Source organism: Pelmatolapia mariae, linkage group LG4 (assembly GCF_036321145.2).
Source record: "Pelmatolapia mariae isolate MD_Pm_ZW linkage group LG4, Pm_UMD_F_2, whole genome shotgun sequence".
Taxonomy (NCBI): Eukaryota; Metazoa; Chordata; class Actinopteri; order Cichliformes; family Cichlidae; genus Pelmatolapia; species Pelmatolapia mariae.
In genome coordinates this window covers 1,774,740-1,799,942 of record NC_086230.1, presented here as the reverse complement: position 1 = coordinate 1,799,942, position 25,203 = coordinate 1,774,740, and the positions used below count along the sequence as shown (strand labels likewise).

The 25,203-nt window shown below is 44.4% G+C and overlaps 1 protein-coding gene across 1 annotated transcript; it reads right to left on the bottom strand.

Moving 5' to 3' along the window:
- Window positions 1-812: 812 nt before the first annotated feature.
- On the bottom strand, window positions 813-15,501 carry ppl (periplakin). The gene is made up of 22 exons (XM_063471068.1): window positions 15,382-15,501; window positions 12,079-12,178; window positions 11,653-11,807; window positions 11,347-11,467; window positions 10,741-10,866; window positions 10,604-10,645; window positions 9,960-10,121; window positions 9,776-9,883; window positions 9,272-9,367; window positions 9,071-9,193; window positions 8,835-8,981; window positions 8,601-8,752; window positions 8,406-8,515; window positions 7,180-7,337; window positions 6,876-7,054; window positions 6,629-6,767; window positions 6,251-6,444; window positions 5,829-5,979; window positions 5,664-5,747; window positions 5,455-5,571; window positions 3,898-3,990; window positions 813-3,816 (listed from the first exon to the last, which is right to left on the bottom strand). The coding sequence occupies exons 1-22, from the start codon at window positions 15,429-15,431 to the stop codon at window positions 1,144-1,146; spliced, it is 5,280 nt and encodes a 1,759-aa protein (XP_063327138.1). The 5' UTR covers window positions 15,432-15,501; the 3' UTR covers window positions 813-1,143.
- Window positions 15,502-25,203: the final 9,702 nt, after the last annotated feature.

The window sequence follows — 25,203 nt, the reverse complement described above, 5'->3', positions numbered from 1 at the left end:
TCACACTACCCTGAACTCGTGTTGTTCCTAGAGTATTTAACCCTGGAGAACCCATGGGGTCAGAGCCGACCCCATTGGTTTTCTAGGGAAACCAATGGGGTCAAATTTGACCCCATGGGTTCTCCAGGGTTAAAAGTAGAATGGGAGGCAGAGCCTTCAGCTTTCAGGCTCCTCTTCTGTGGAAGCAGCTTCCTGTTTGGATTCAGGAGACAGACGCATGCTTTTCTTTTAACATTAGGCCTAAAACTTTCCTTTTCGATGACGCATATAGTTAGGGCTGGATCAGGTGATGCTGAATCCTTCCATATTTACAGTGTAATAGGTGTAGGCTGCTGGGAGCTTCCTGTAATGCCATTCACTCGTTGTATGTTTATACACCTCTCTGCATTTAATTATTAGTTATTATTAATCTCTGGGTCACTTCCACAGCATGTCTTTGTTCTGTCTTCCTCCCCTCCTCTCCAATTGCATGCAGCAGATGGCCCCGCCCCTCCCTGAGCCTGGTTCTGCTAGAGGTTTCTTCCTGTTAAAAGGGAGTTTTTCCTTCCCACTGTCTCCAAAGTGCTTGCTCATGGGGGTGGGGGGCATCCGATTGTTGTTTGTTTTTCCTGTATTATTGTAGAGTCTTTACTTTTTACAATATAAACTGCCTTGAGGCAATTGTTGTAATTCAGTGCTACATAAATAAAATTGAATTGTGATACCATAAATTCCATACATGTTTTCCACAATAAAATACCCCACAAGACATTACATTTTGTTTGAATTTTTTATTGAAAGCACACAGCCGACAACCCTGTTTAAAGCCCATAAATAAATGAAACACTTAGTACTCTTGTGAGTTTTAGTGACAATATTTCAAAGATACATTCTTAACCCTGTCACCAAGTTAAAGAAATTAAAGATCGAACTTTTCAGCATCAAAAATTTATGTGGCTGGCTGTGATGATGGTAATATCAGTCCATGTATTCATGCCAGATATGCATAAGAAAATAAATACATGGTGTATTTGGGACTCGTAGGTAAAACACATAGTAACTGAGGGTCACCACAATATTAAAGTGAGAATATAAGTATATATTAAAAGCTAGGAAGACCAGTCAAAACAGATTTTTTTAGAATGAAAATCAAAAACGTGTCTTTTAGAGCCCCCTGTTCTTGCCCGATACCAATGCACCAAACTCCTGGATGGAGATTTCTTTATTTAAGTACTGCTGAAGCTGGCGATTTGTGATGTGTCCAAGGCGCAGTGCATCATCGATGGAAAACTTTTTTCCTGACTTTCTGTCATGAAGCACAGAGGATTCTCCCTGCGGCCCTTTGACTGAGATCTCTTCCCAGTCACACTCCTGGCTCTGCAGGTTGACAAACATCTTCCAGTCGATCAGCCCTAGTTTGTAGGCTTCCTCTGGTCGCATCTCCTTGCCTGTATCTGGGTCGATGACGACAATAGACCTGCGGAGATGGCTTTCCCTCTGTTCCCTCTTCATCCTCACAGCTGCCAGGTTCTTTTTAAGCTTCTCTATCTCTTCATCCTTCTGGTTTGTTACAGCCCTCAGCTCTGCCAATTCCTTCTGTAATGAATCAAGCCTCAACTCCAAGTTCTTTGAATCCTCTCTTGGCGCAGACTCTGTAATAAGCCGAGTCTCTTTGCTTGTGATCTCAATCTCTGACCGAAGCTTGCGAATCTCATTTTGCAGCCTTTGGTTTTCCTGCTGCAATCGGCTACTTTCATCACGGATGTAGTCCAATTCTTTGGTAGACTTGGTGTTAGAAAACTCCATATCAGAGAGCCTGGAATTGAGGGTGGATAGTTCTTGGTCAAGTTCTCGCCTTCTCCTTTTCTCATCTTCCAGAGTTCTCTTTAGGTTCTCAATCTCAATCTCTGCCTCTGGGTCTCGTTCAACTTGGACTTTCTCAGTGCGGACAACCCTTTCCTTCACATCTACCTTTTCCAGGGTGATCTGCTGCTGAATAAGGACATTCAACTCTTTCTCAAGGAGGGTGCGTTTGTGACGCTCTTCATCAAGTTGTAGTTTGAGAATGGAGTGTTCCTTCTCCTGTTGGGGATCCTGCTGCAGAACCACCTTTTGTTTGACTGTCACCTTTTCACGATTTTCTTTGTCACGGATCTCTAGCTCATTAAGTCTAACCCGAAGCCTCTGGATCTCTAGTTCTGCATCACGCCTTGCCCTGCGCTCACGCTCCAGTTCTTCCAGCTGCATGTCCAGGTCAGTCTTCTGTCTCTGCAATTGGTAGAGCTCTGTTTTTAGGCTTTCCTTCTGTTTTTGCTCATTGTTGATGTTCTGTAAGAAGCTGTCACATTCTGACTTAAGGAGAGGATCCTCTTCCATCTTGACCACTTCTTGCTGAACAATCTTCTCACGAACCTGAGACAAATCCATCTTTCTTAGTCTAATTTTTTCTTCTTGTTCTGTCCGTTCTCTCTCAAGGTCCAGGCGTTTCTGCTGTTCATCAGCCAGCTTCCTCTTTAGCATTTCAATTTCTTCCTTAGTCTTTGGATCTTCTCTGTACTGCAGCACTTCATTGACGACCTCTTTGGTCTGCACTTGAGGTTTGGTATTCTTCCATCTTTCGATTTCATCTCGAAGCTGGCGTATTTCTAGCTCAGATTTCTCAGTCTGGTGGCTTTTATCTACAATTTCATTGCGAAGTCTCTCCAGCTCTCTTTCAGTTTGTGGATCTATCTTATATTTGATTACTTCTTTGATGATCTCTTTAACTTCCACTTGAGGCCCTCTGTTCTTGAGCATGGTCAGCTCATCCTGCAGAGATCTCAACTGGAGCTCTGCATCTTTACACCGCCTCTGTTGCTCTACAAGTTCAAGACGGAGATTGGCCACTTCATTCTCAGCCTTGGGATCGGGCCGGACAATCTCTCGTACTTTCTCTTGAATCACAACCTTAGACTTCTCCTCCTCCAGGCTTGCAATTTTCCTCTGGAGGTCAGTCTTTTCCCGCTGTGATGATCTTCTTTTGGCCTTCTCATCTTCGTACTGCCTCCTAAGGTTTTCTACCTCTCTCTCAAAGGCAGTATCCTTCTCAACTTTCAGCACTTCCTTGATGGAAATCTTTTCCTCAGCCATTGATTTCTCCTTCTCCAGTCTTCGAAGCTTTTCTTGAAGAAATTGCAACTCATCCTCCAGCTGCTTTCTGCTTTCTATTTCCTTCTCTTTCCTGTCAAGCAGCACCCTGTACTCACTTTCAAGTTGGGGGTCATTCTGGACTTTGATCACCTCCTCTTCAGTGATTACCTCTTGTTCTTTGTTCTTCTCCTCAGCCAGGAGTGTCACATGTTTTTGGATCTCAATGAGCTCGTTGTCTTTAATCAGCCTCTGCCTTTTTAGCTCTTCCAGCTCCTCCCGAAGCTTTCGGACCGCCTCCTCCTGACCACGGTCTCTTTCTATACGCAAGACCTCCTTCACTGTGTACTGCTGTGCCCCTTCTTTGACCTCTGTCTCAAGGCCACGCAGCTTCAACTTTAGTACCTCAAGGTCATTCTCCAGGACATGGGTAGTGCGGCGCTCCTCTGACAACTTCTGCTGGACTTTGTAGACTTCCTCATCCAGCTGGGGGTCTGGAACCTTTTTAATTAGCTCCTTCTTAACAATTGTATCCTGGGGCTTTTGTCCTTCAAGCATATAAATGTCAGTCTGAATGGTCTCTATTTCTTTTTCTAGTTGCTCCCGCCTATGGATCTCATCTTCTAGCTGTTTTCTTATTCTCCACGGCTCTTCACCAGGGGCACTGGCTTGGACCGACTTGACATTTGTAACTTGGATAGTCTCAGATTGCTATAGAAAGAAAATAATCATTATTATTATTACTACTGTTGTTTTAATGTTTATGTAGCAATGACATGTAAAATAGTTTACCTGGCTCAGAAGACTGCTGGCAAACTCCAGATTCTGCAGTCTTTGCTTATTTACAGCATTCACCTCAGTAAACTTTGCCTCAATAGCTGCTTCCTGCAAACGATAAAATAACATGTAATGGAAATCATATACAGTAACTTCTGTAGAGGTTTTTGGTTTATGCCCTTAAGCTGAGGATTGTGGTTGTTAATTTGCACGAGTCTGTTTGTGTCAAGAAGCATCTCTTTTCCTGTAGATACCTTTTGCCCATAGACAGTATAAAATATTGATGTTGCTTCTGGCCAGTGTCAAAGTGCCTCAACAATGCATTCTATTTGTACGCCGCCAGATGCCGATAGCAGTGGTTTCAAAGTCCTATTGAAAATCTATAGGAAACAAGCTTTCTGTTTTGACCTCTGCAAACACCTTCCTGTTAAGTTTATGAGCTCAGTTATTTTGCTTCATAGTGGATAATAAACATATTCTATTTTGTAAATATTGGCCACTTTCAGAATGGATGATAGATTGTGATTGATATGTCAATGAGGAAATGGATTCTCAGTCAGACATGACCCTCCTTATCACATCTGTCTTTTTTTTTTTTTAAAACAAAGATGGCAATAGTTTGTGTAAAATTTATGACAGGGCACATTATTTAAGCTACTTTAGCATCGTCACAGGTGCTGCCCATCTGCAAGTCTATCACCAGCTCCTTGTTTTGTGATGCCATCCATCCATTCGCTTCCACTTCTCCTTTTCAGGGTCGTGGGGGTTGCTGGAGCCTATCCCAGCTGTCATTGGGCGAGAGGCGGGGTACACCCTGGACAGGTCGCCAGTCTGTCGCAGGGCTAACACATAGAGACAGACAACCAGTCACTCCCGCATTCACACCTATGAGCAATTTGGATTAATCAATTAACCTATCCCCACACACTGCATGTCTTTGGACGGCGGGAGGAAGCCGGAGTACCCGGAGGGAACCCACGCAAACACGGGGAGAACATGCAAACTCCACACAGAAAGAACTGATGGTGGAATTGAACTCAGCACCTTCTTGCTGTGTGGCAACAGTGCTAACCATCATGCTGCCCTGTTTTGTGATGCATCTAACATAATGAGTTTCATGTCTCGTTATATCTGCTCTGTTCTGTGCTGGGGTCTTGCTGCTCACCTCACATAGGTTTGCGGAAGAGTGGGGAGGTCTGAGAATGGTTGCAAATATATATATATGACTGCAACGCAAATATCAAATGTTGTTTTGACTGTTTGTGGCTGAACTCAGCTTGTCTAAACAACCCGATAACTGTGTCATCAGGGTAATCTCAGCGTTTGTTTGAGAGAACCAGAGAAATCTCTGTGTAGTTTGAAATGCATCCAATAAAAGACTGGAACATTTCTGAGGTCATGAGTCTTTCAGGATATATCAGGTTCTCTTGCTTTTGGTTATTCATTGTTTAAATTTGTATCCCAGCTGAAAATGAGCTCTGAGCTAGAAGACTTGTGTTGTTCATAGCAGTTAGCAACACAAGTTTAAACTGTGCTGTGTATTTTCACTTCACCGTGCATGCTGTGCCTTACCTCTGCCTTGACTGTTGCTGCAGGTGATTCCAATCTGCTTCTCTTGTATGTCTGAGGTACAAGTCCATCCTCAAGATCAAGGATAGATTTGAACTTCTCAGCTTCAGTCTCATAGTCCTGAAGAGTGAATCAGTAAACCACCATCAAACCTTTAACTTTTCTAAAAGATCATATGATAAAGAAAAAAAAATCAATGGAGAAAAACTGACTTTGACAGCTTGCTGGTACTGCTGGGCATTTTTGGAGACATTGTTTAAATCAGACTCCTTTCTCGCTATATCAGATAGCAGGTTCTGTAGAAAAGAGCAGAGTTAAGTGCCACTAACATTCATGTGTAGCGAGAAATATGCAGAATTATTGCTCAGCATTCATACCCTCTGATTTCTCAGCTTCGTTTCCACTTGTTTTGGGTCATCAGTGTCACGGGGCTCGTAATTTGGAACACGAGAGAGCCAGCTGTTCAAATTGTCATAATCATTGCGGTAGTTTTTGTACCCCATCTTGGCTCTCTGCAAGCTTTGAGCCCTGCACAAACAAACAAACCAAACATATCATCAGAGATCATATGTACATATGAAATGACCTTCTGTGCTTCAGGGACCCTGATGGTCACAAGCCAAAAAGCGTTGGTCAGGTAATAAAGTTGTTCTGTTGTGCTTCAAGTGTCACTCGAGTCTTCACGCTATCTCCATGCACCTTGATGTTGTGCTAGAAATTTCTGGCTATTGCTGACGTCCTGTGCTGTATTTGCTTTACATATTACTGACGTGCTTTCCTGCCCATTTTAACAACTTACCTCGAGTCAATCTGCTGGTTGAGGTTATTGTATCTCTTGTTGAGTCTCTGGACATCAGCTTCCTGCCTCTCGATGTCAGGGCAGTGCTCTTGGAACTTGTTGGCCATGTTCTCACAGCTGCTCTTGGCCAGACGCAGGTTCTGCTCTGTGTCAGAGATCAGCGTCCTCTGTGACCGCAGGTCCGCTCCGATATCCTGCCAGGGCAGCAAAAGACAAACTGCTTGAGACAACCTACAGTAAACAGACACGTTCCTCCACCTGTCTGTGAACGTGTGGCAATTTGGACATGAAGGAACATAAACTGAAACAGTAACAACAATTTTCAGTTCAGTTTATATAAAAGTGAATAAATTCTGTTCTGATATAAGACCATCTTACTGCAAGTTCCCGCTGGGTTTTCTCCATCGAAGAGATGTCAGCAGGAGCAACCTCCTCCCTGGCCAGCTTGTTCTCGTAGGTGGAGAGTAAGGTTTTTCCATTTTGCAGAGATGACTCCAGCTGGTTGGAATTCTTCAGCCTAAAGCAAAGTTCAAAAATGCCTGTCACTGAGCACACTGAAAACAGAAAAAGCAGAGCCATGCTGCTGTACTGATGACACTTTGAAAGCAATAATCAGGTCACATACTTCTCCTGAGAGCACTGAAGAAGCTGCTCCACCTTGGTGTACTTCTTGTTGGCCTCATCCACCTTGCTGTGAAGTTGAGATGTGCTGGCACAATTTGGGTTTGAGACCAAGAAGCTCTGTGCTTCCTGCACTTTAGAAGACTTATCTGGTTCAATCCTTCTGACAGCAGCAGCAATGTCCTGGAGAGAAACATGTGTACTGGTGAGCTGCACAGTGCAAAAACACACTCTTTTCTTGGTGGGCTAAACTGAGCAGAGAGAAGCAGCTTTAATATCAAACCAAAGAACAAAGCGGACGTTCTTACTTTCATGTCCTGCAGGCGGTCAGTACTGTCCTGCAGTGACCGATTCTGTTCCAGCGGAGGGCGCACTCGAGCATAGATGGATTTCTCCTGTTTGTCCAGGTCACTGACAACCTTATCCAGACCAGCCATCAGCTGGCGGCACTGCTGTTCCTGTTTGTCTGAGGTTACATGCAGCAGTGTGAGAGGGCAGGAAAACATATTCATCACACGCACACTTGATCTGAAAATCTCAAAATTTCAACTTAATGAGCATCTTGAAGTTTTGAGTTACTTCTGAGTAACTCAAAACTTCAAGAACCCAAAGTTTTGACTAACAGATGGAAAAAAAGTGGCAGAAACAACAGTTTATATCACTGTGTCATGAAGGCAGCAGTGCAGTTGAAGCTGATGTTAGCAGCATGTCTATTCTGTGTGTGTCCTTTTTGTATGTAGCCTGCTCAGATTTACTGTGTGTGAGAAAAACAAATGTGTCATAGAAGAAACAAGGCGAACACAAAAGCAGATGGTAAACTACATCTGGATCGCTCCACTCTGTCCTGTTTTTCTGAGCAAGAAATCATCCAAATGACACGAGAACTGGACTGAAACATCAGTCAGGGCTAATGCAGTGATGAATCCACATTTGAAATTTTTGGTTCAAATTATTATTGTATGTAGAGAGGAGAGAGGACAGCAGTGAGCGGATCCAAAGAACAGCTTCAAGAAGCCTGGAGAACTGTTCCTGATGATGCTTGGATAGAAAGCTGCCTCAGAGAGTCCAGGCTGTGCTCAGCGGTGGTCACACCAAAGATTTCTACAAACTGTCTGTTTGCACGTTTCTCATGATCCTATGTCCTAATTATGAAGAAACAAAGGGGTGGCTCAATGTCATCTTAGTATTTGAGAAAAACTGAACATATTTTTGGTGAAGAAGTTTCACTAACATAGTTGCTTGAATAGATAAGAAAAACAGAGCATGTTGCGGTTATGTGAGTTTCCTAGTGTGAGGATTATTCAGATAAATCTACCTGTGACAAACAGAGCAATGTCATTAACTCTAAGAACCAGGGCAGCCTTTTACCTGAAGGGAAGGCAGAGCAGTTGCATATATTTGAGTGTACTGCAGCAAACAGTGTGAGTCAGAGGCACCAGCACACTGGAAGGTTATACTAGAAATCAGCTGGTCTGTCATAACCAACTAACTTGGCTAATTATGGTGCTAACATATTATTGTGCGTAATGCGTACCTGTAGCGGTTGCAGTTCCGCTCGTCTTCTTCAGCTCGTCCAAGCGTTTCTGCAGAGTTCCTTTGGTGGCTGCCATCTTCTGTTTGATAGCTTTCTGCTGTCCGCTCAGGCTGCAGCACACACACGACACACTGTCACAGCTGTAGATCCCCTCATGGGCTGAAGGAGTTTAGAAAGTGCTTTGTACACACTCACTTGTCGGCGATGGCCACAGCCTCCGGGTCGGTGGGGGGGAACATGAAGCAGACGCCCGGGGCAGTGATCTTGTGTCCGGCCGCATCCTTCACGTCCCATTTGGAACCATTTTGCCGCAGGAGAGTGTACCTCTCCCCCCGCACGATCTGACCCTACACGTGGAAACAGTTAGAACGCGTCACTGGATCACGCCGCTATCGTCTCAGTATTAAGCGTGAAGGACACAGTACGTACATCATCGGTGTCAAATTCACACAGAGCCTCGACAGGGATCAGCTTCTGGGGCGTTTCCCTGCGGTACTTCAGAGGCAAAACCTGAAGGCTGCGCTTCTGAAGGGCCTTAACCCGCTCGTCAAAGTTCTCGATGGCCTTGGCTTCATCCTGCACACAACAAACGCACAAACGTGTCGTCACTGTACGCAGTCAGCGATGCTATCAGCTATGGTCTATGTGCAGATAAAAGCACTCACGTCCAGCTCCCTGATCAGGCCCTCCATCTGATACATATCTTTGAACTCGGGGTTGTACTTCTGGTTGATCTCTGTGTCCAGACGCTTCAGCAGGTCCTGAGTGTCGCGCGCCTCCTTGTGGAACTGCATGCAGACACACACACGTACAGATGAGCTTCACTCTTTAAATGCACCTCTGTGCATGTCACCTGTTACACTGACCTTGTGGTACTCATCCATGTGTTTGAGGTGGTTCTCCTCACAGATGAGCAGGTTCAGGTGTTCCTTCCAGTCCGCGTGGACTGCTTCCATATGAGCCTGACAACAACGTGGTTTATGCATAACAGTGTCATTATAGAGATGTGAGGCAACAGACAGAGTTAATAATGAAACAATAAGAAGCACCAGTATGGCTTCTTACCCCCTTTTTACATCTATCTGAAGGATGAACGTCATCTTACGTTACCCATAACAGACTGAGATAACAAGTGGAAGCAGCTCATTTGTTGCCTGAGCTGCTCGTATGCCAACTGGATCCAACCCACAAACAGTGTTTTTAGACAAAACGAGAAACATCTCATCTGTCTGCTGTGTGAGGACTGAAAAGCGCCTTGAAGCCCCGCTGTTTTTAAAACATAACCCTGCTCTACCGCAGGTTCCCGTGGAGCCCAGAGCCCAGGCAGCAACGCACTATGAAAGAGTCAAACGTGTGCGGATGATCGGTACCTCCATAACATTCTTCCCTGGATGGTCAGAGGCAATCAGCTTTTCTCCATCATCGTTCAGCTTGGTGATGGTGCCCTCCTTGGACTCCAGACATTTACTGATGAAATTCTGTTGGTTGAGACAAATTTGCTGAGCGAGCTGAGCTTGTTTTACTCGCCGTGTACGTGTGTGAATCCACAGCTACCTCGTACTGCCTCTGCCGGGCGGGGTAGTCCAGGTTGTTGTCACTCCAGTCGTATTTGATCCTCTCCTCCGCCTGCTGGTCCATCCAGTACAGCTCATTGGTGCAGCGCTGCATGTAGTCTCGCAGGCTCATCAGGTTGCGCTGTCGAGCACTGGAGTTAGCCTAGCCGAGGGAACAGGAAGCTTAGTCACCAACAGTAGCTTTATTTGAGGTTTTTACAAGCGCCCTCCTGAACGAGTAGAGTCAAGGAAAGTTTTGTTTGCGTTTGAAGTCAAATGATATGATTCTGTGTTTTAACATAATTAGCATGAATCTGATGAGCTTGATTTTATAAGTGGCCTTTCCAGCCTGTATGAATGATAACACAACATATGCTACTGTGCGAGTTTACTTGTCATTAATCTTTTCAAAAACTAGGTGCTGAAAAGATTTCATGTAGTAAAATCAAGTTCTTGAGTTTTTAACAAATTCATGTTTTTCCTAAAGAGAAAACACTTCAATGGAGAACCGGCTGGTGTGTCAGCAGCACGTACTGTCAGCCGGCTGGATGGTGTGTGCTGTGTGCATACACTGCACTCACCACGGATCACAGTGAAACTACACAAAAGCGCACATATATCATACACACAGAAACAAACAATTACCAGCAGTTTGTTGTACTTTGACTGAAGGCTGCTGACGTATTCCTGCAGAACAAAGCAGAGCAGACACACAGAGGGTCAGCGAGGAACCGACACAGGACGCCACACTGTGCAAACCTTTGATTCTGACATCACGTCACCTTGTCTCCACTGGCAGAGATGTGAGGAGCCAGAGCCTCCACCTCGCTGTGGAAGATGTTGTGTTCCTCCACCTCGTTCTCCACAGTGGGCAGGTCCTGGCCAAAGCCCTTGTTTTGCAGATTGTCCTGAGCAGAGAGACACGGTGCGTATCATGAATGAATTCCACTTTTATGAAATAAAACGTCTAAAAAGCGACCTACGTCTAACACCCTCTGCAGACACGTGATGTGAAATTTCTGTCATGCAGACATGGAATACTTTTACTGTAGACTCTACTCCGCTCTCTAAAAGCCCATGTTCACCTGTGCACTGTACAAACAAATACCTGATTCCATTGTTTGAGCAGGACTCCTCCTAACCCACAGTGACCGTGATCTGCAGCGTGCGAGCCATGCATGTCAGGTCACCCACCTGCTGCATGTAAGCACCATGTGCACACACAGCTGAGGCTTGCTTGTGTTCCCTCAGTAACTGAAAGCTTCTCAGTTGTTGCAATGACATAAAGACTTTATAGACCTAACGAGGTGTTCCTCTGTGTAACACTGTGCTGGACCTAGCAGCGAGTGCTGCACACTTGAATTCATGTTTGCTGGGTTTTTGTTTACCAGCTTTTCATCCATCATGTTGCCCCAGTTGATGGTGGGCTTGCCCTCAGTGCGGACCAGGTGGTAGATATGGCCGTGCTCCTCTTTCAGCTTCGTCACTCTGTCACGCAGTTGCTTCATGCTGAATACACACAGAAACAAGAACACAACACATTTTAGGTAACAGAGCCAGCAGGTAACAGTAACCAGGTCTTCCTCCGGTCTTCGTGAATATTGATGACTTAACATTAAGCTTATGCTGTGTGCATCATGCACTAGCAGGCACAACTAAGGTGGTTTGCGTAGCATGAAGTAGCGTTCACTCACTCCTGTGCTATCATCTCAGCCTGCGGATGCTGAAGGCGCCTGGCGTTGACGACGTCTTCATCCAGGCCACTCAGCAGCTCCAGAGAATTGAGGATTCTCTTGTTGGTGTCTTCTTGATATAGGGGCTGCTTCCCCTCATTGATCTTGCTCACATCCTGTGAGGAAAGAGTCAGTCATGTGGAGTTAGACAAACACTGCCAGCCTTTCAGCTGAAGGGCTGGCAGTGTTTGTGCTGTGGCACTGAGCTCAGATGGGCACTAACTGTGTGACTGTGGTGGGTTTTTATATGACGGGCTAACATACTCCATGTTGAAATAAACTGTGGTCTATTTCTCAAAGAGGCTGATACATATGTAATTATAGCGGACAGCACACATGAAGCTGATTGGACTGATTGGAGACATGACCGTTACTGCAGCACTGTACCTTGTTGAGGTTCTGCTCCACATCGTAGATATTCTTTTCCACTTTATCAGCATTCTTCTGCAGCTTCTCGATCAGTGTGGTGAGTTCTGTGGTGGGAGCACTGAGAGACGACACACAGAAACAGACATCCTTAACGATGTCACACACACGAGCTTTTCTGGATCCCTGTGAAGCAACTCTGTCACACTAGATGGAATATATATCATAATTACAGAAGCTGAAAACAGTGGCTTCGTAACAAGCTCAACCCCTTAGATTATGAGCCACAGCACAGCAGCTCGACGGTTTCAGAAATACAAAACACCAAGAACTGATCAGTCAGTGTTCAGCACTGCAAGCCCCATCACTAAGGTAGTAACGAGGCATCAGAGAAGTGCAGAGCACGTAGTTTAAAACTAAACCAGCAGATCTGACAAACTGGGAACCCATCACCAGTAGCAAAGAGTGCCAAGGCATGTAAAGAGTTCTGAATGGGGCTACAAATGCAGGATAAATGTATTAGACTTCTTTGCTGTGCACTGTTAGTTTCAACAGCGACACGTTTGTACAGAAACTGACTTGTGTTACTCGTACAGTTACCAGGTGATCCAGGACCCAGCTGACCTTCTCAATAGATTTAATTGTGGATTTAAGTGGAAAGCCTGAGCTGGAAAGCAGCGAGTACTCTGTACAGTACCTGTGCTGTTCATTACACATAGTGATAATGAGTCATCATCTAACTGCATCTTTTCATCACGTGATTTCATCCCGGATCCTCATCCAGCGCATTAAAACACACCCTGGTGTCAGACAGGAATCAATGACCAGTGACAATCTGGGTGAAAATGAACACAACTCACTACAGTACGGCGTGAACGTTAGCCACCACTGAACAACACAGGAAATCAGTCCTGCCTGTGGTCATCTCCTCCATCTAAGGCATCCATCACTGTAGCACACAGTGCAATAGTTACACCTGTTTGTACATCGTCTACGGTGAAAATACCAAAATAAGAAAGTTTTACAGTTCAGAGTAAAATGTCAGTCGTATATAGTTAATCTCTTCAATACTCTTTATTTATAATTGAGCCGTTTGCTCATATATTAGAGCCAATTCTCATACTTGTAACTTTGTAATAAATTGTATTATTTCATTTAGTCCAGTCTGTTACTGTTCTTGTTGTCTTGGAGCAACTTTAATCACATCATTTCCTGAGGGATTAATAAAGTGTGCTGAGTGATAACATCAGAGCTCATGAGTCTGACTGTGAATGCTGGCCTCTCCAATCTCAGTGGATAAGTTGCCATTAGGTAACTCCCAGCTGACATATTCCCTAAAATGGGGGAAACTAGCCCAGCGAGTTTTGTCACACACACACACACACACACACACACACACACACACACACACACACACACACACACACACACACACACACACACACACTTGTTACATAATGCACGATGCAGTACTTTCAAACCTGAGCTGATTTTTACTTTAACACAAACAAGTCTGAACTGGTGCGTACTGTCGAGCTGTTCTCTGCAAGCTCATCCAAAAAAAACAAAAACCCAACAGACTGAGGGGGATTTCTGACTGTAGTGACAAACATGAAGAAAACGTCTCATCTACAACTTTACACACTCGTCTTCTAAACATCGCAACACCAAATACACGAGAACAAAGGAACATGAATGCAGCAGTCTGTACTGTTCTCCTGCATGATTTCAAATGATTAGCACCACTTGTTTGCATAAAACTTATGTAAAAGTGGAGAGTTGTTTTCATTGTGAATTCAGAACAGATGTGAGCTCACCAAAGAGTGCACAGTGTCAGATTACCAAACAGGAAGCAGCTCTGTGCTGATCTGCAGTCCTCCAACACTTTAACCTGCTCTGCTTTGTATTGTGTGTTTCTGGATCCTGGGGAGGTCACTGGCTTTAACGCAGTGTTCTCACTGAGGCTGTGTTAGTTCTGAAAAGGATCTGGCACTCAACAAACACAACTGACGTGTTTCCACAGGGAGCTGGTTAAATCAGAACCAGAACGCTCCAGCATTAGGTCACACAGGGTGTGGAAGCCTGCTGCTGTCACTGAAGCATCGGTGCAAACCCCGAGCCCTTTTCTCTCTGTGTGTAGACTGAGATGTGCTGAGCATGTTGTTAACCAACTGGAAGGTTGGTGGTTTGAGCCCCAGCTCCTCCACCTGGTATGTGAATCATCTCTGCACAGACACTGAGCTCTGCAGAGATCACTGTTCCCCAACAGTCACTTTTCCCCAGCTCCGCCGCCTCGCCTTTACAGTCGTCTCTGTTTGCTGGGCTTTGGCTTAAAACCTGGCTCATCAATGAAGAGAGCTCATCTTTTACACACGCACACCTACACCTGAACAAGAAGAGCAGCATGAAGACGGGTGGAGCTGCATTACTCAGATTCCATTACAATCTGTTGGTGGTTATCACAGGGCATGAGTGACTATAATGAACGATATGCACTAAGACGGACGAAACAGTGAAAAGCCAATAAATCACTGTGCTGGTGTAAACACATGCTTCACATGAACATGAAGCCACAACACCAAAACAAGGACTCCTTTGCTGTTGGCGCAGGTGTGTCTGATACCTGCTGCTTGACAGAGAGTACCATCTGTGCTGTCTCTAAGCCAGCGCTCTGTAGAATGATGATTTAACACCCTCACTTTATCACTTTCACCACGGCATGTACCCTGGACAACGCCAGTAAAACAGCTGAAGTGACTGGGCTTGGTGCAGTGACATTATGGGCGAGGCCGCAAGGAATTCCTCTCACATTGTGTTTCTAAGGAGGGCAGCAGAAAACTTATCGAACCAGTTACCGCAGACTAACCACGGCTTATCAGCCACACCCACTCTCCAGTTAACGCACAAACTATGTAGTCTAACTCCGAGTTTCGGCCCTGCCCGTCTGACTGTAGCTCATACAGACACCACCGCAGAACGTTTACATCCCGCGATCCATCAGGATACATTGACCCAAGCCTCTGTTAAAGCGCCTGGACGGACAGCTCCGCGTTCTTTCCATCTGCTGCTTGTTTAGCGCACGGCGCTGCGCTGCGCTAAGACCGCTCTGTGTGCACAAACAAGTAATACAATACGCGCATATAAACTCCGAGCTTCAGTTCAGCCGGGCTCACCCCGGGTGTGATCGTTTAACCATCCTTTTGTCTGAGATGTGGCGTGAGTCCGCTGATCATGTAAAAAGGTGAAATCACTACAAGTTAGGACAGATGAAGCTCGCGAGCCGCTCTGAAGGGCTCGAGCGCAGAGGAACAAGCTCCTACTTACGCCTGTTTCGGCTGCGTTATCGTGGTGGACTTGCTCTTCTTCTTCAGCATGATGAAGGTCACCTGTCAGCGGCTTTCGACAGAAACAGACCCAGCAGTACAGGTGAGTCTCGGCTGCGCGCGCTCGCTGCGTCGCTGTGTCAAAGTCAGATATGTCCACGCGCCCTTCTCACTATCAGAGCGTGCCGTCCCAGCTCGGAGTACCAGAGCCAATGAAGTCAGCGCTTCCAGCCTGACCTTCTACCTGTCAGCAGCGCGGGGTGGGAGGGTCCAAAGAGCGGGGCCCCGCCTTCACAGCCTTCCCCTCTCACACCCACGCAAACACGTTGTGTGTTCCACTGAAATACTGAATGAATTCTACAGTAAAACGAGGCGCGTCCGTTTCAAAGTTTCAGTTGGGAGTAATCAGCAGTTTGTGTGCTGCACCTGTAACATCAGCACGGCTGCCTCAGGTATGCAGCAGACCAGCTGCAGAATGGCCTATGGCCGTGTCCACTGCAGCACGGGCCTGTGTAAAAGCGGGGTGTCCTGGTCAGAATGATGTTTCTCATTTCTTTCTTTCATATAAACATAAGCACGCACACCTGCAGGCCTGGCACACCCACAAGTTATTTAAAGTGCTGGGAAATCTTAGCTTTGACTCATAGCAGCCACCTGAGACGCTTGGGTGTTAGGAGGGACCTCTGTTAGCAGCACAATGTTCCCTTTTATAAAGCAAAAACTATTTGGAAATACTTTGAGGAACATAAATGTTGAAGGTGTTTGCTTCATATTCTGCAGATCTCTGGCCAAGTGGGATGTGCAGGTTTGATCATTGGCCCCAGCTGCTACAGGTGACCTTAGTATTGGGGTCACTGCAAATCAGAGCCAGTTTCAGACAGCTGGATCTCTCTGTTCACTGCCTTTTCCTGCAGTGTATGTATCTGAAAATACAACCTGTCCTGTGTGCATGACTGGCTCTGGGTGGGGTGTGGCAGCTAGGACAGCTCTGGCTGAACCAGTCAGACTTGACACTGTGCTCCTCTGTGTGATTGCTGTGTTGTGTTTGTGTGTGCGACAGTGACAGTGTGACTGCAGGAATTCAGATACAGAGTAAAGGCATTTCATGCCAACATCCACACTTTAGTTTTCGACTTTTTGATTCAGCTCACTTTATTTGTTAGTTTGTTTTCTGTTTGACATCCAGTTCTGTAGAAAAGTGCACCTTTCCCTTTTCCTGAATACAACCTCCAGTGAGTTGTTGGAGGTTTATAGGTATTTATTTATGGACAGCTGTCTGCAGTCAGCTTGATGTCTGGACCGCTGCAAAACCCTGACTTTTTTTTTCAGTCGGTTTGCTGTTGAGCTCAGGATCGTCGTCCTGTTGATGACATAGGTTGGTCCAAGCTTTGGCTGTGGGACAGAATACTTTGTTATACAGAGGAGTTCATGGTTCACTCAGTTACTGCTAGCTTTCCCAGGTCCTGTGGCTGCACCTCCTCCATCATGGTGACAGGTGGTGTTAGGTAATAATAATAATACATTTTATTTGAGGGCGCCTTTCAAAAACCCAAGGTCACCTTACAAAGAGAAAAAGACATCAATAAATCAGTAGATTAAAATAGATTCTAATAAATTAAAATACAAAAAACAACAAATTAAAAAGCAAAAAACAAATAAATAAGATTTGACAGCGAGTACGATCTGTATTAAAGCGAGTAAGCCAGTTTAAAGCTGTGGCTTAAATAAGGGAATCTATATTTCTGAAGACTGAAGGAAGTGAGTTCCAGCCGAGGAGCGGAGCGACTGAGAGCTCGGTGCCCCACAGTGATGAGACGAGCAGAAGAACAACAAGATGAGTGAAAGATCTGAGAGAGCAGGAAACAGCGGAGATATGAAGCAGATCACAGAGATAAAGAGGGCCAAGGTTCTGGATGCAAACGTGAGAACTAAGATTTTAAAGTTTATCCTGGTTTCTATGGGCAACCAGTGAAGCAGTCTGAGTTTCTCTCTGTGCATTAGAGACTAACAATTCCACTTTGGTGTCCAGAGCACATTGTTGCCAACGTTTTGTGGTTTGTGCATAACAAAGGTGCCATTTTTCAGAGGGAAGAGGCTTTTTCCTGGAAGCCCTTCCAAACAGCCGTACTTGTTTGGTATCTTTCTAATCATACTGTCATGAACTTTAACCTTTAGGCATTAAGACTGTGAAATGCAGCTTCTGGATTTTTGCCTTTTCTCTGAGCATTGTACAGCCTTTGTTTTTCACACACTCGTTTTGCCTTAAAGTGGTTAAATAAGTAAAAATCACTGTTAAACTGTTGTTGTTCATTTGATGTTGCGTCATTGTAAAGCCCACTAAGGAATAGATGGTTGTCATTATCTCCTGTACTTTCTTTTTACGTGACTGTACGTTTGGCTCATTTTTTGGAAAACTGAACTAACCCAACAAGAGAGATGCTAGATGTTCCCAGAATGTTGCCACTGTGTACATGGACCGATACTTTTGTACCCTAACTGAGCGCTCAAAGTACCAATCACACACATACATACAAGTGCTTTTTCTATACTTAAGCAACTTATCTATCTGTCAGTAGACAACCCACTGAGGCACAACCACCCCAGCTGCACTCTGTGGCTGAACCTAATATTAAATTGCACTACAATAAAGTTCTGGGAGTTAAGTGAAAGATTAAAATAACTGACCCTTAATAATAATACTCCTTAATAATGGAGTACAATGTGGGAGGTGTGCTCAGGTGTAAGAGCAGGTCACCTACTAATTGGAAAGTCAGTGGGTCGATCCCTGTCTGCTCCAGTCTGCATGCCAAATATCCGTGGGCAAGGTGCTAACCCCACGTTTCTCCCTGATGCATCCATCGTGCTCTGAGTGTGTGTGAATGTGAGATAGGAAGCACTAGCATAGATGACAGCTCTTGTGTGATTGAGGCATGTTGTGTAAAGTGCTTTGAGTACTCAGAGTAGAAAAGTGATCAATAAGAACCAGTACAATGTTGTCTTACTTAGTCTTTAGCATAGTTCTGCTTTGCATTACATGTTCAAAAGAACCAGTAAAGTAGCTATAATGGTTTGTGCAGGATTATTTGAAACAAAGTATCGTTCCCTTCATAGTTTGGCTTTAAAAGCTCAGAGGTTTGATAATGTGTTCTCATCTGTTGTAGTGTGAGTTTGTAACTTTTGTGTGGTAACAGGAACATTAGCATGGCCTTAGCCTTTACATTGATTCAAGTTTCACTGGTCAGGAACCAAAGGTCTTCTCAGATGGAAAGCTTTATCAGCTCATCAGTAACATGCACCTTTTTAGTAAATTACAGTTTGCACCCAGAGAGCAAAAGACGTTTGCTTTCACTTACACATTTGATCTAGAACCTGCAGTAACTCACCTGAAATAGCAAGTATTATTTTACCTGGGATTATGGACAGTCTGCCTTGTGAAGATCAGCTGAATCCTGGCCTGTGTTAACACTGTCACTTTAGTCTTTTCCTGTTTAAAGCTTTGTAAGGATTGCGCAGTGTTCTTCAAACACAGTCAGGAATCAAGACGTGTCATTCCTCTCCTGGGCTGGAAAATAAAAGCTGTTATCATTAAAAATGAGTATATGGTCCTAAACAAGTGTGTGTGTGTGTGTGTGTGTGTGTGTGTGTGTGTGTGTGTGTGTGTGTGTGTGTGTGTGTGTGTGTGTGTGTGTGTGTGTGTGTGTGTGATTTTCCTCAACACTTCTTCCCTTTCATGAAAACAGCCAAATGTTTCTTGATGTGACAAATGACCCACAGGTGTCACACTGACATGTTGGGAAATCCATTTGACAGTAAAAATGAGCCGACACACCTCCTCTCTCTCTCCAGCATCATTCCCACAACTGAACATCCTTAAAACAAAAGAACTCATAATGGACCCCACCCTCATAATCAGGCCCCACACCACACACTCACAAGCAGGGCCGTTTAGATTCTTAATAAACATTATGGCCCCACAGCCCACCGCTGCCCACTCATGAATCTGAGCCGTGGCCTCAGTAACCCTTATCATTCAGGCCACTCACACATAGACTTGCCTCAGACCAAATCCTTTCAGCCTGTTCTTCTATTGTGGGCCTTTCTCTTGTTTTGTATATAATCCTCATGCTTTGTACATATTCCTCGTGTTTTGTACATATTCCTCCTGCCTGTTATTTATTCCTGCTGTCTTACTATTTATAGCTTATTCAGGTACAGTTGGTGTGGAGCACCCACAATTTCCTTGTACAGGTATAGTGACAATAAAGGGTTATTCTATTCTATTCTATTCTATTCTATTCTATTCTATTTTACATAAACTCGGAGTTTCAGTTCCAGAATACTTCAAGTAAGATGAAATCATTTGTATGTTTGCAATCATATTTTCTTGACTCTTGAGGTTTTACAGCCTGTTTTTCCTCTTTTCACCTCCACTCATGTTACAGATGAAATGAATCATGAAGTTACTTATCAGTTTCCATCCAGTATTTTCACAGGGCTAACACAGAGAGATCCTTCATGCTACGGGGCAGTACTGCTACATTGGGCCATTAGGCCACATGTTTTGTAATATCATTTGTTAGATGCAAAGTTATCATTTGAACCTTCCCTAGATTATTGATTTGTGCGTGCTCCATTGTCTTTCTTGCACTGTAGTTTCTTTTCAGTCGCTCAGTGCCAGGTGGATTACATATGTAACAAAAATGCATGACCTCATTCATGGCTATGGCTGTAATTTCATAATTATGTCACAGTCCGGCACTTTTTGTCGTTTGGTTTTGATACTGAGGTGTGAACATTTTTAGTCCAGCAGGTATTGCCCCACCCCTGGGTGGAGCCTGGACCTCCCACATTTCAGTCAGACCACCTGCGCCTCACCATCCTCAGCAGCAGCCAGTATGTAAGGACAGCTCCAGGACTCAGTTTTGACCAGACTGTCTGCTCTGTGTTACTCCTGTGAGGCCATTTCCTGTCTGGGACCTCACCAACTCACTGGCTCCCCACCCTCTGACAACTTCCTCCACACCTGCAGAAAGACTAACTAACTACTAACTAACCTGTCTGACACAAAGATGAACTAACAGTGGTTTCATTGTGAATGAGTGACATCCACCCCGTCACCACAGCATTCCTCTGCTGACAGGGTGAGAGTTAGTGACAGAGACGCTTAAACATGAACAACAAGCTCTTCCTGCAACTATACCTCTAGTGCAGAGTGCAACCTGGAAGCACTCTGACGGCTGGGTGGATCTCATTTATTTGTCTATTTCAAGCAGCCTTCTGAGCATGTTTTATTGTAAACCAAGAAAAAGGGTGAACGACCCACACCTGGCATTATTTCAGATGCTCCAGTAAGAGTTTAATGAATAAAAATGTATCTTTGAACACTTTCAGCAGCACACCACACTTGCATAGCTTCTCTCAGAGTCTTCAGATAAAGACCAGCAGTTTTCAGGTTTCAGTCGTCGAGGGTTCCAAGTGGAAGATGGCGAGTCGGGTCAGCAATTTGACTAGAAGCATACTTATTTTGACCTTTTTCCTGTGTGTGAATTTAACCCCCAGTGTGAGACTGAAAATGAGTTCTACTGTGACTGCAGAGGTTTGCCAGATTTGCCATCATGTGAGTTCCTGTTCTTCCATAAAATGAGCCTCAGTTTAAAGGATGCTTTGACTGAAGGAGGCTCAAATTCTCAAAGATTGTTCAGTTTTATTTATGTAGAGCTAAATCACACCAATATTCACCTCAAGGTGCCTCATTGTAAGATAAACCCTACAATACAGAGATAGCACCAACATGAACAAGCACTTTGGCCACAGTGGGAAGGAAAAACTCCCTTTTAACAGGAAGAAACCTCCGGCAGAACCAGGCTCAGGGAGGGGCGGGGCCATCTGCTGCAGTTGGGCATGAAGGGAGGACAACAGGACAAGGACATGCTGTGGATAAGAGGAGTGTTTAGGACATCTTGAGAGTAACAAATGACAGTAGTGCAGCCTCGAAGTAAATGAACTAGTTTTCTGAGCTCACTGTGAGAGGATTTTCCTTATTAGAGACATCGCACAAACATATTTGCCTAGTACGCACATTGAAGGACATATGCCTGTTGACTCCGAGACACAGATTAAGAGTTGCACTGATTAATGTAAAATAAGAGCCATATTCATAACTTTGGGAGTATGAGTTGAATTCACAGTATCTTCAGTCCCTTCAGTTATTTAATTTTTCATTATTTTTTGCTGAGTTTATTTGGTTTCTTTTTTTTTACTTTCATTTCAGTTTGATTTTATTCTTCTTGAAATGTTCAGTGTGTTTTGTTAAAGTTTCTTTGTAGAAAAAAACCCTTACAGTGTCAGTTTTCATGACTTATGACAGATTTCCTAGATGGAAAGTTTCCATTTTCACCACCATCCTCCAGTTCAGGGCCGAGTGTGAAGCAGCAGGAATGAGAATCAGTATGTCCATGACCACAGTCCTGCTCCTGTCATATCTCAAAGACCTCATAGTACCATATTATCTAAAACAGAGCCCTTCTCTCTCAGACTGCTGGTTTATTTGTGGTTCCTAGACAGCCAGTCTCCTGTTAAACCAGTCTGTCCAGTTCATTTGATCTTTTTTCTTTATCAGAATGTGACCTTCAGCATGGTTTTTTGCATATCTGTCAAACTGACATGTTTTGGATCATCGTTGCACAAAGACAACCCAAATTAATGATGTCATTCATTAAGGGACAGAAGCTATGTTCCACACAAACCTCCTGTCCTGTGTGGAACAAAGAATTCCCCCATTTGTTAAATCATGAATTGTGTGAGATTAACCACATTTTTTGGAAAGCTGAATTGAGTCACACCCAGGCCTGATTCCTGCCAGACCTGTTGAATCATGAAATCACTTAAATAGACCTAAAAGGCTAAAAGATTTCTAAAAGCAGCACATCATGCCACAATCTGAAGAAAAGGCTGAGAAATAAAGTGACTGACATCTGTAAGTGTAGAAAGAATTACAAAGCCCTTTGTAAAGCTTTAAGACTCCAGGAAACCACAGGAGAGCCGTTATCCACACATGAAGAAAAGTTGGAACAGTGGTGGACCTCTTCAGGGAAGTCTGGACTAACAAGATGACTCCAAGAGTCCATCAACGATTCATCCGAGAGCTCATAAAAGAGCCCAAGAGTTCTGTAATAGTAACAGAGGCAGAGCTACCCTCACCTGTGTTCATGAGCTCTTATAAAATGAAATGAGATACACACGACTTAAATGATTTTCCTCGATGGGGTGTCTGGACTCTGCTGGTAAGTGTTTCTACGTTTCGTAGTATTGTTTAGTTTGCTTGTTCTTCCTGGTTTCATCATTCCTGGTTGTGAGGTCTTGTTCATTTTAGTCTGCGCAGTCCATCGTGTATGGTTGTTTCTGTCTCCGTGATCGTTCTCCCGGGCTCCATGTTTCCCAGTTAGTTATTCTGGTCTCTTGCTGATGTCATGGCACACAGCAGCAGGTCTCGCCAGCCTTGGGAAGTGAAGTAAAAATGTAAATGTTCTCTTCAGAGATGTTTGAAACATAAATGATAGAGTAACAGTTCTGAAGTTGCGATTTTCATAGTTTGCTTGTAAAAGCATTGACACATGATGCATTGTGTTGTTATCAGGTGTGTTTTGTTGACGAGCATGTGTGCAGCGTTACACATCTTATTTCAGAGGTCTTGTCCTTTATTTCTGTCGTGGTTTGATTATGTTCACCGTACGTCCTTGAAAATAACCCGTAGCTTTTCTGGTTTTGCTAAAGTATCCAAAGAGTTGCAGGATTCCAGCAGGGCGTAATGCTGTAGTATTCCACGACTGGAATGTCTGTCTAAGCTGCTGGACTGGGACAGCGGCATTCTGATCATATGCACAGGCATGAGTCAGGACAGACGTATGACTGAGCACCGGGGAAACACTAAACTTCAGGGTCAGCTCAGCCCGCATGTATTTGCTTAGCTGCTAAAGGCTAGGTGAGGAAAGAGACCACACCCCCATGCCAGCAGGTTTTCAGCTTCTTCAGGTTCCTGACTACTGAATCACCTGATTATCTGACCTTTGTGAGGAAGGAGAGAATAAAACAGCTGCTTCTCTCATATCCTACAGAGCAGTCCACACAGTGTCCTCCACCCATCCTGACTTTCTGTTGGCACCTCAGGCAGGTGACAGATGTTTGTACGGTTCCTCATCTCAGGCCGGCTGCGAGAGAGCAGCTCTCGTCCAAGTCTGCTGAGGACGAGAAGCTAGTTTGGGACTCTTTACCATTTATTGAGAGAGCAGAAGTAAAAACTGAAGCTTTTTAATATATGGAGTCTCATTAAAAGTCTCATTAAAAGTAATACAAATGACACTGTGGTGGGGCGTGGTCTGCGGTGCCGTGCAGGGAGGGCGGACACACCTGCATGGCATCCTTAATCACGCCCGCCTAGTTAAAAAAAAAGGGGACTCAGGGGTTGGTGTGTGTTGTGGTGTGATGCAAGTCAATAAAATGGCTCTAAATGACGATCTGTGGTCCCGCCGTGCCTTATTCACACCACAGACATATAAACACTGAAAGCACAAAGTAAATATACCAGCCGCCTGAGGGTCTCTGTTTCCGTCGCCAGTCTTCATTCAAGCTTCGATCTCTAGCAGTGTGACTCTGAAGTGCTGTACCGTATGTTTGTATGTTTCCTCCCCAACAAACAACAATGTTGACCAAAAGTTTTGCACCGCCAAAGGCAACAGCGGGAGCCTTTGCGTTCATCCTATAATACTGGACTTATTTTTCTACAACGGTTTGAACTTTGAGAGTTTAAACAAGAGAGAAAAGTGTGAAAATGTTCATGTCTGTCTGAGAAAAGCGTATAAAATGTGTAGTGAGGGGTTTTACAGCCTTAAAACATCTGTAATAGTTGTAAAAAAAACCAAAACGTTGTCTACTGTGCAGATTTCAGCTATCGCAGGTTATTTTGAGAACATAACTGTGGCGATAAACGAGGGACCGCTGTAGTGCACTTTCTAGTTTTGTTTATTATGAATTCTACAGCTGGTTAGTGTTTGGATGGTTTCTTGTAGTCTTTTTCTGTTATACACAGACATATATCTCCCCTCAGTGCTCGCTGTCCTCTTGTGTCTAGTGTCCTGTGTTAGTTAATGGTTAATTTGTTTCCTCAGTCGTGTCTCTGTTTATTCTCTCTCTGTCTCATGTTTGTTTTTCCTCCTTTTCATGTCTGCCTCTGTCGTTCTCTTCCTGTCCCTCACTTTCTCTTACTGCTCTCTGTCTCTTGGCTCGGTCTGCCAAATGTGCTATTGTCTTCCCACGTAAAGTTGTGTGTCTGAGTCTCAGAGTGTGTTTCTCGAAGTTCCCGTTTTATTCTGATAACCAGTTGTCCTGTGTGCATTGTGCTGTTTTGCTTCTGCTGTCTCATCAGTTAGATTATGTCCAGCCGTGTTCCCCTGGCGTTTCCTCTCTGCCCTGATTTCCTGTGTGTATATATTGTCTGCATTTCCTCCTCTTCCTTGTCACAGTCTAAGTTCTGTGTGGTCTGTCTATTCAGTGCTTCTTGTTCTTGTCTGCAGCTTTAGTTCTATATTATTCTGGAAGTTTAGCAACAAAGCTGCAGTGAGTTCAGCCCTGCATCTGTGTTTGTATTTCGGGTCCCATCCTGCTGCCTCACACAGCATAACCTGACTCACAGGATTCTAATACATACGTCTTGCATATTTAAAGACATTTGGTTCAGTTCTGCTGACTATAGTGAGGAAAAAGAGGATGTGTCCATGTACAGGAATAAATACAACTGCATTTCTGTGACTAGTTTAAGTCATGAGCC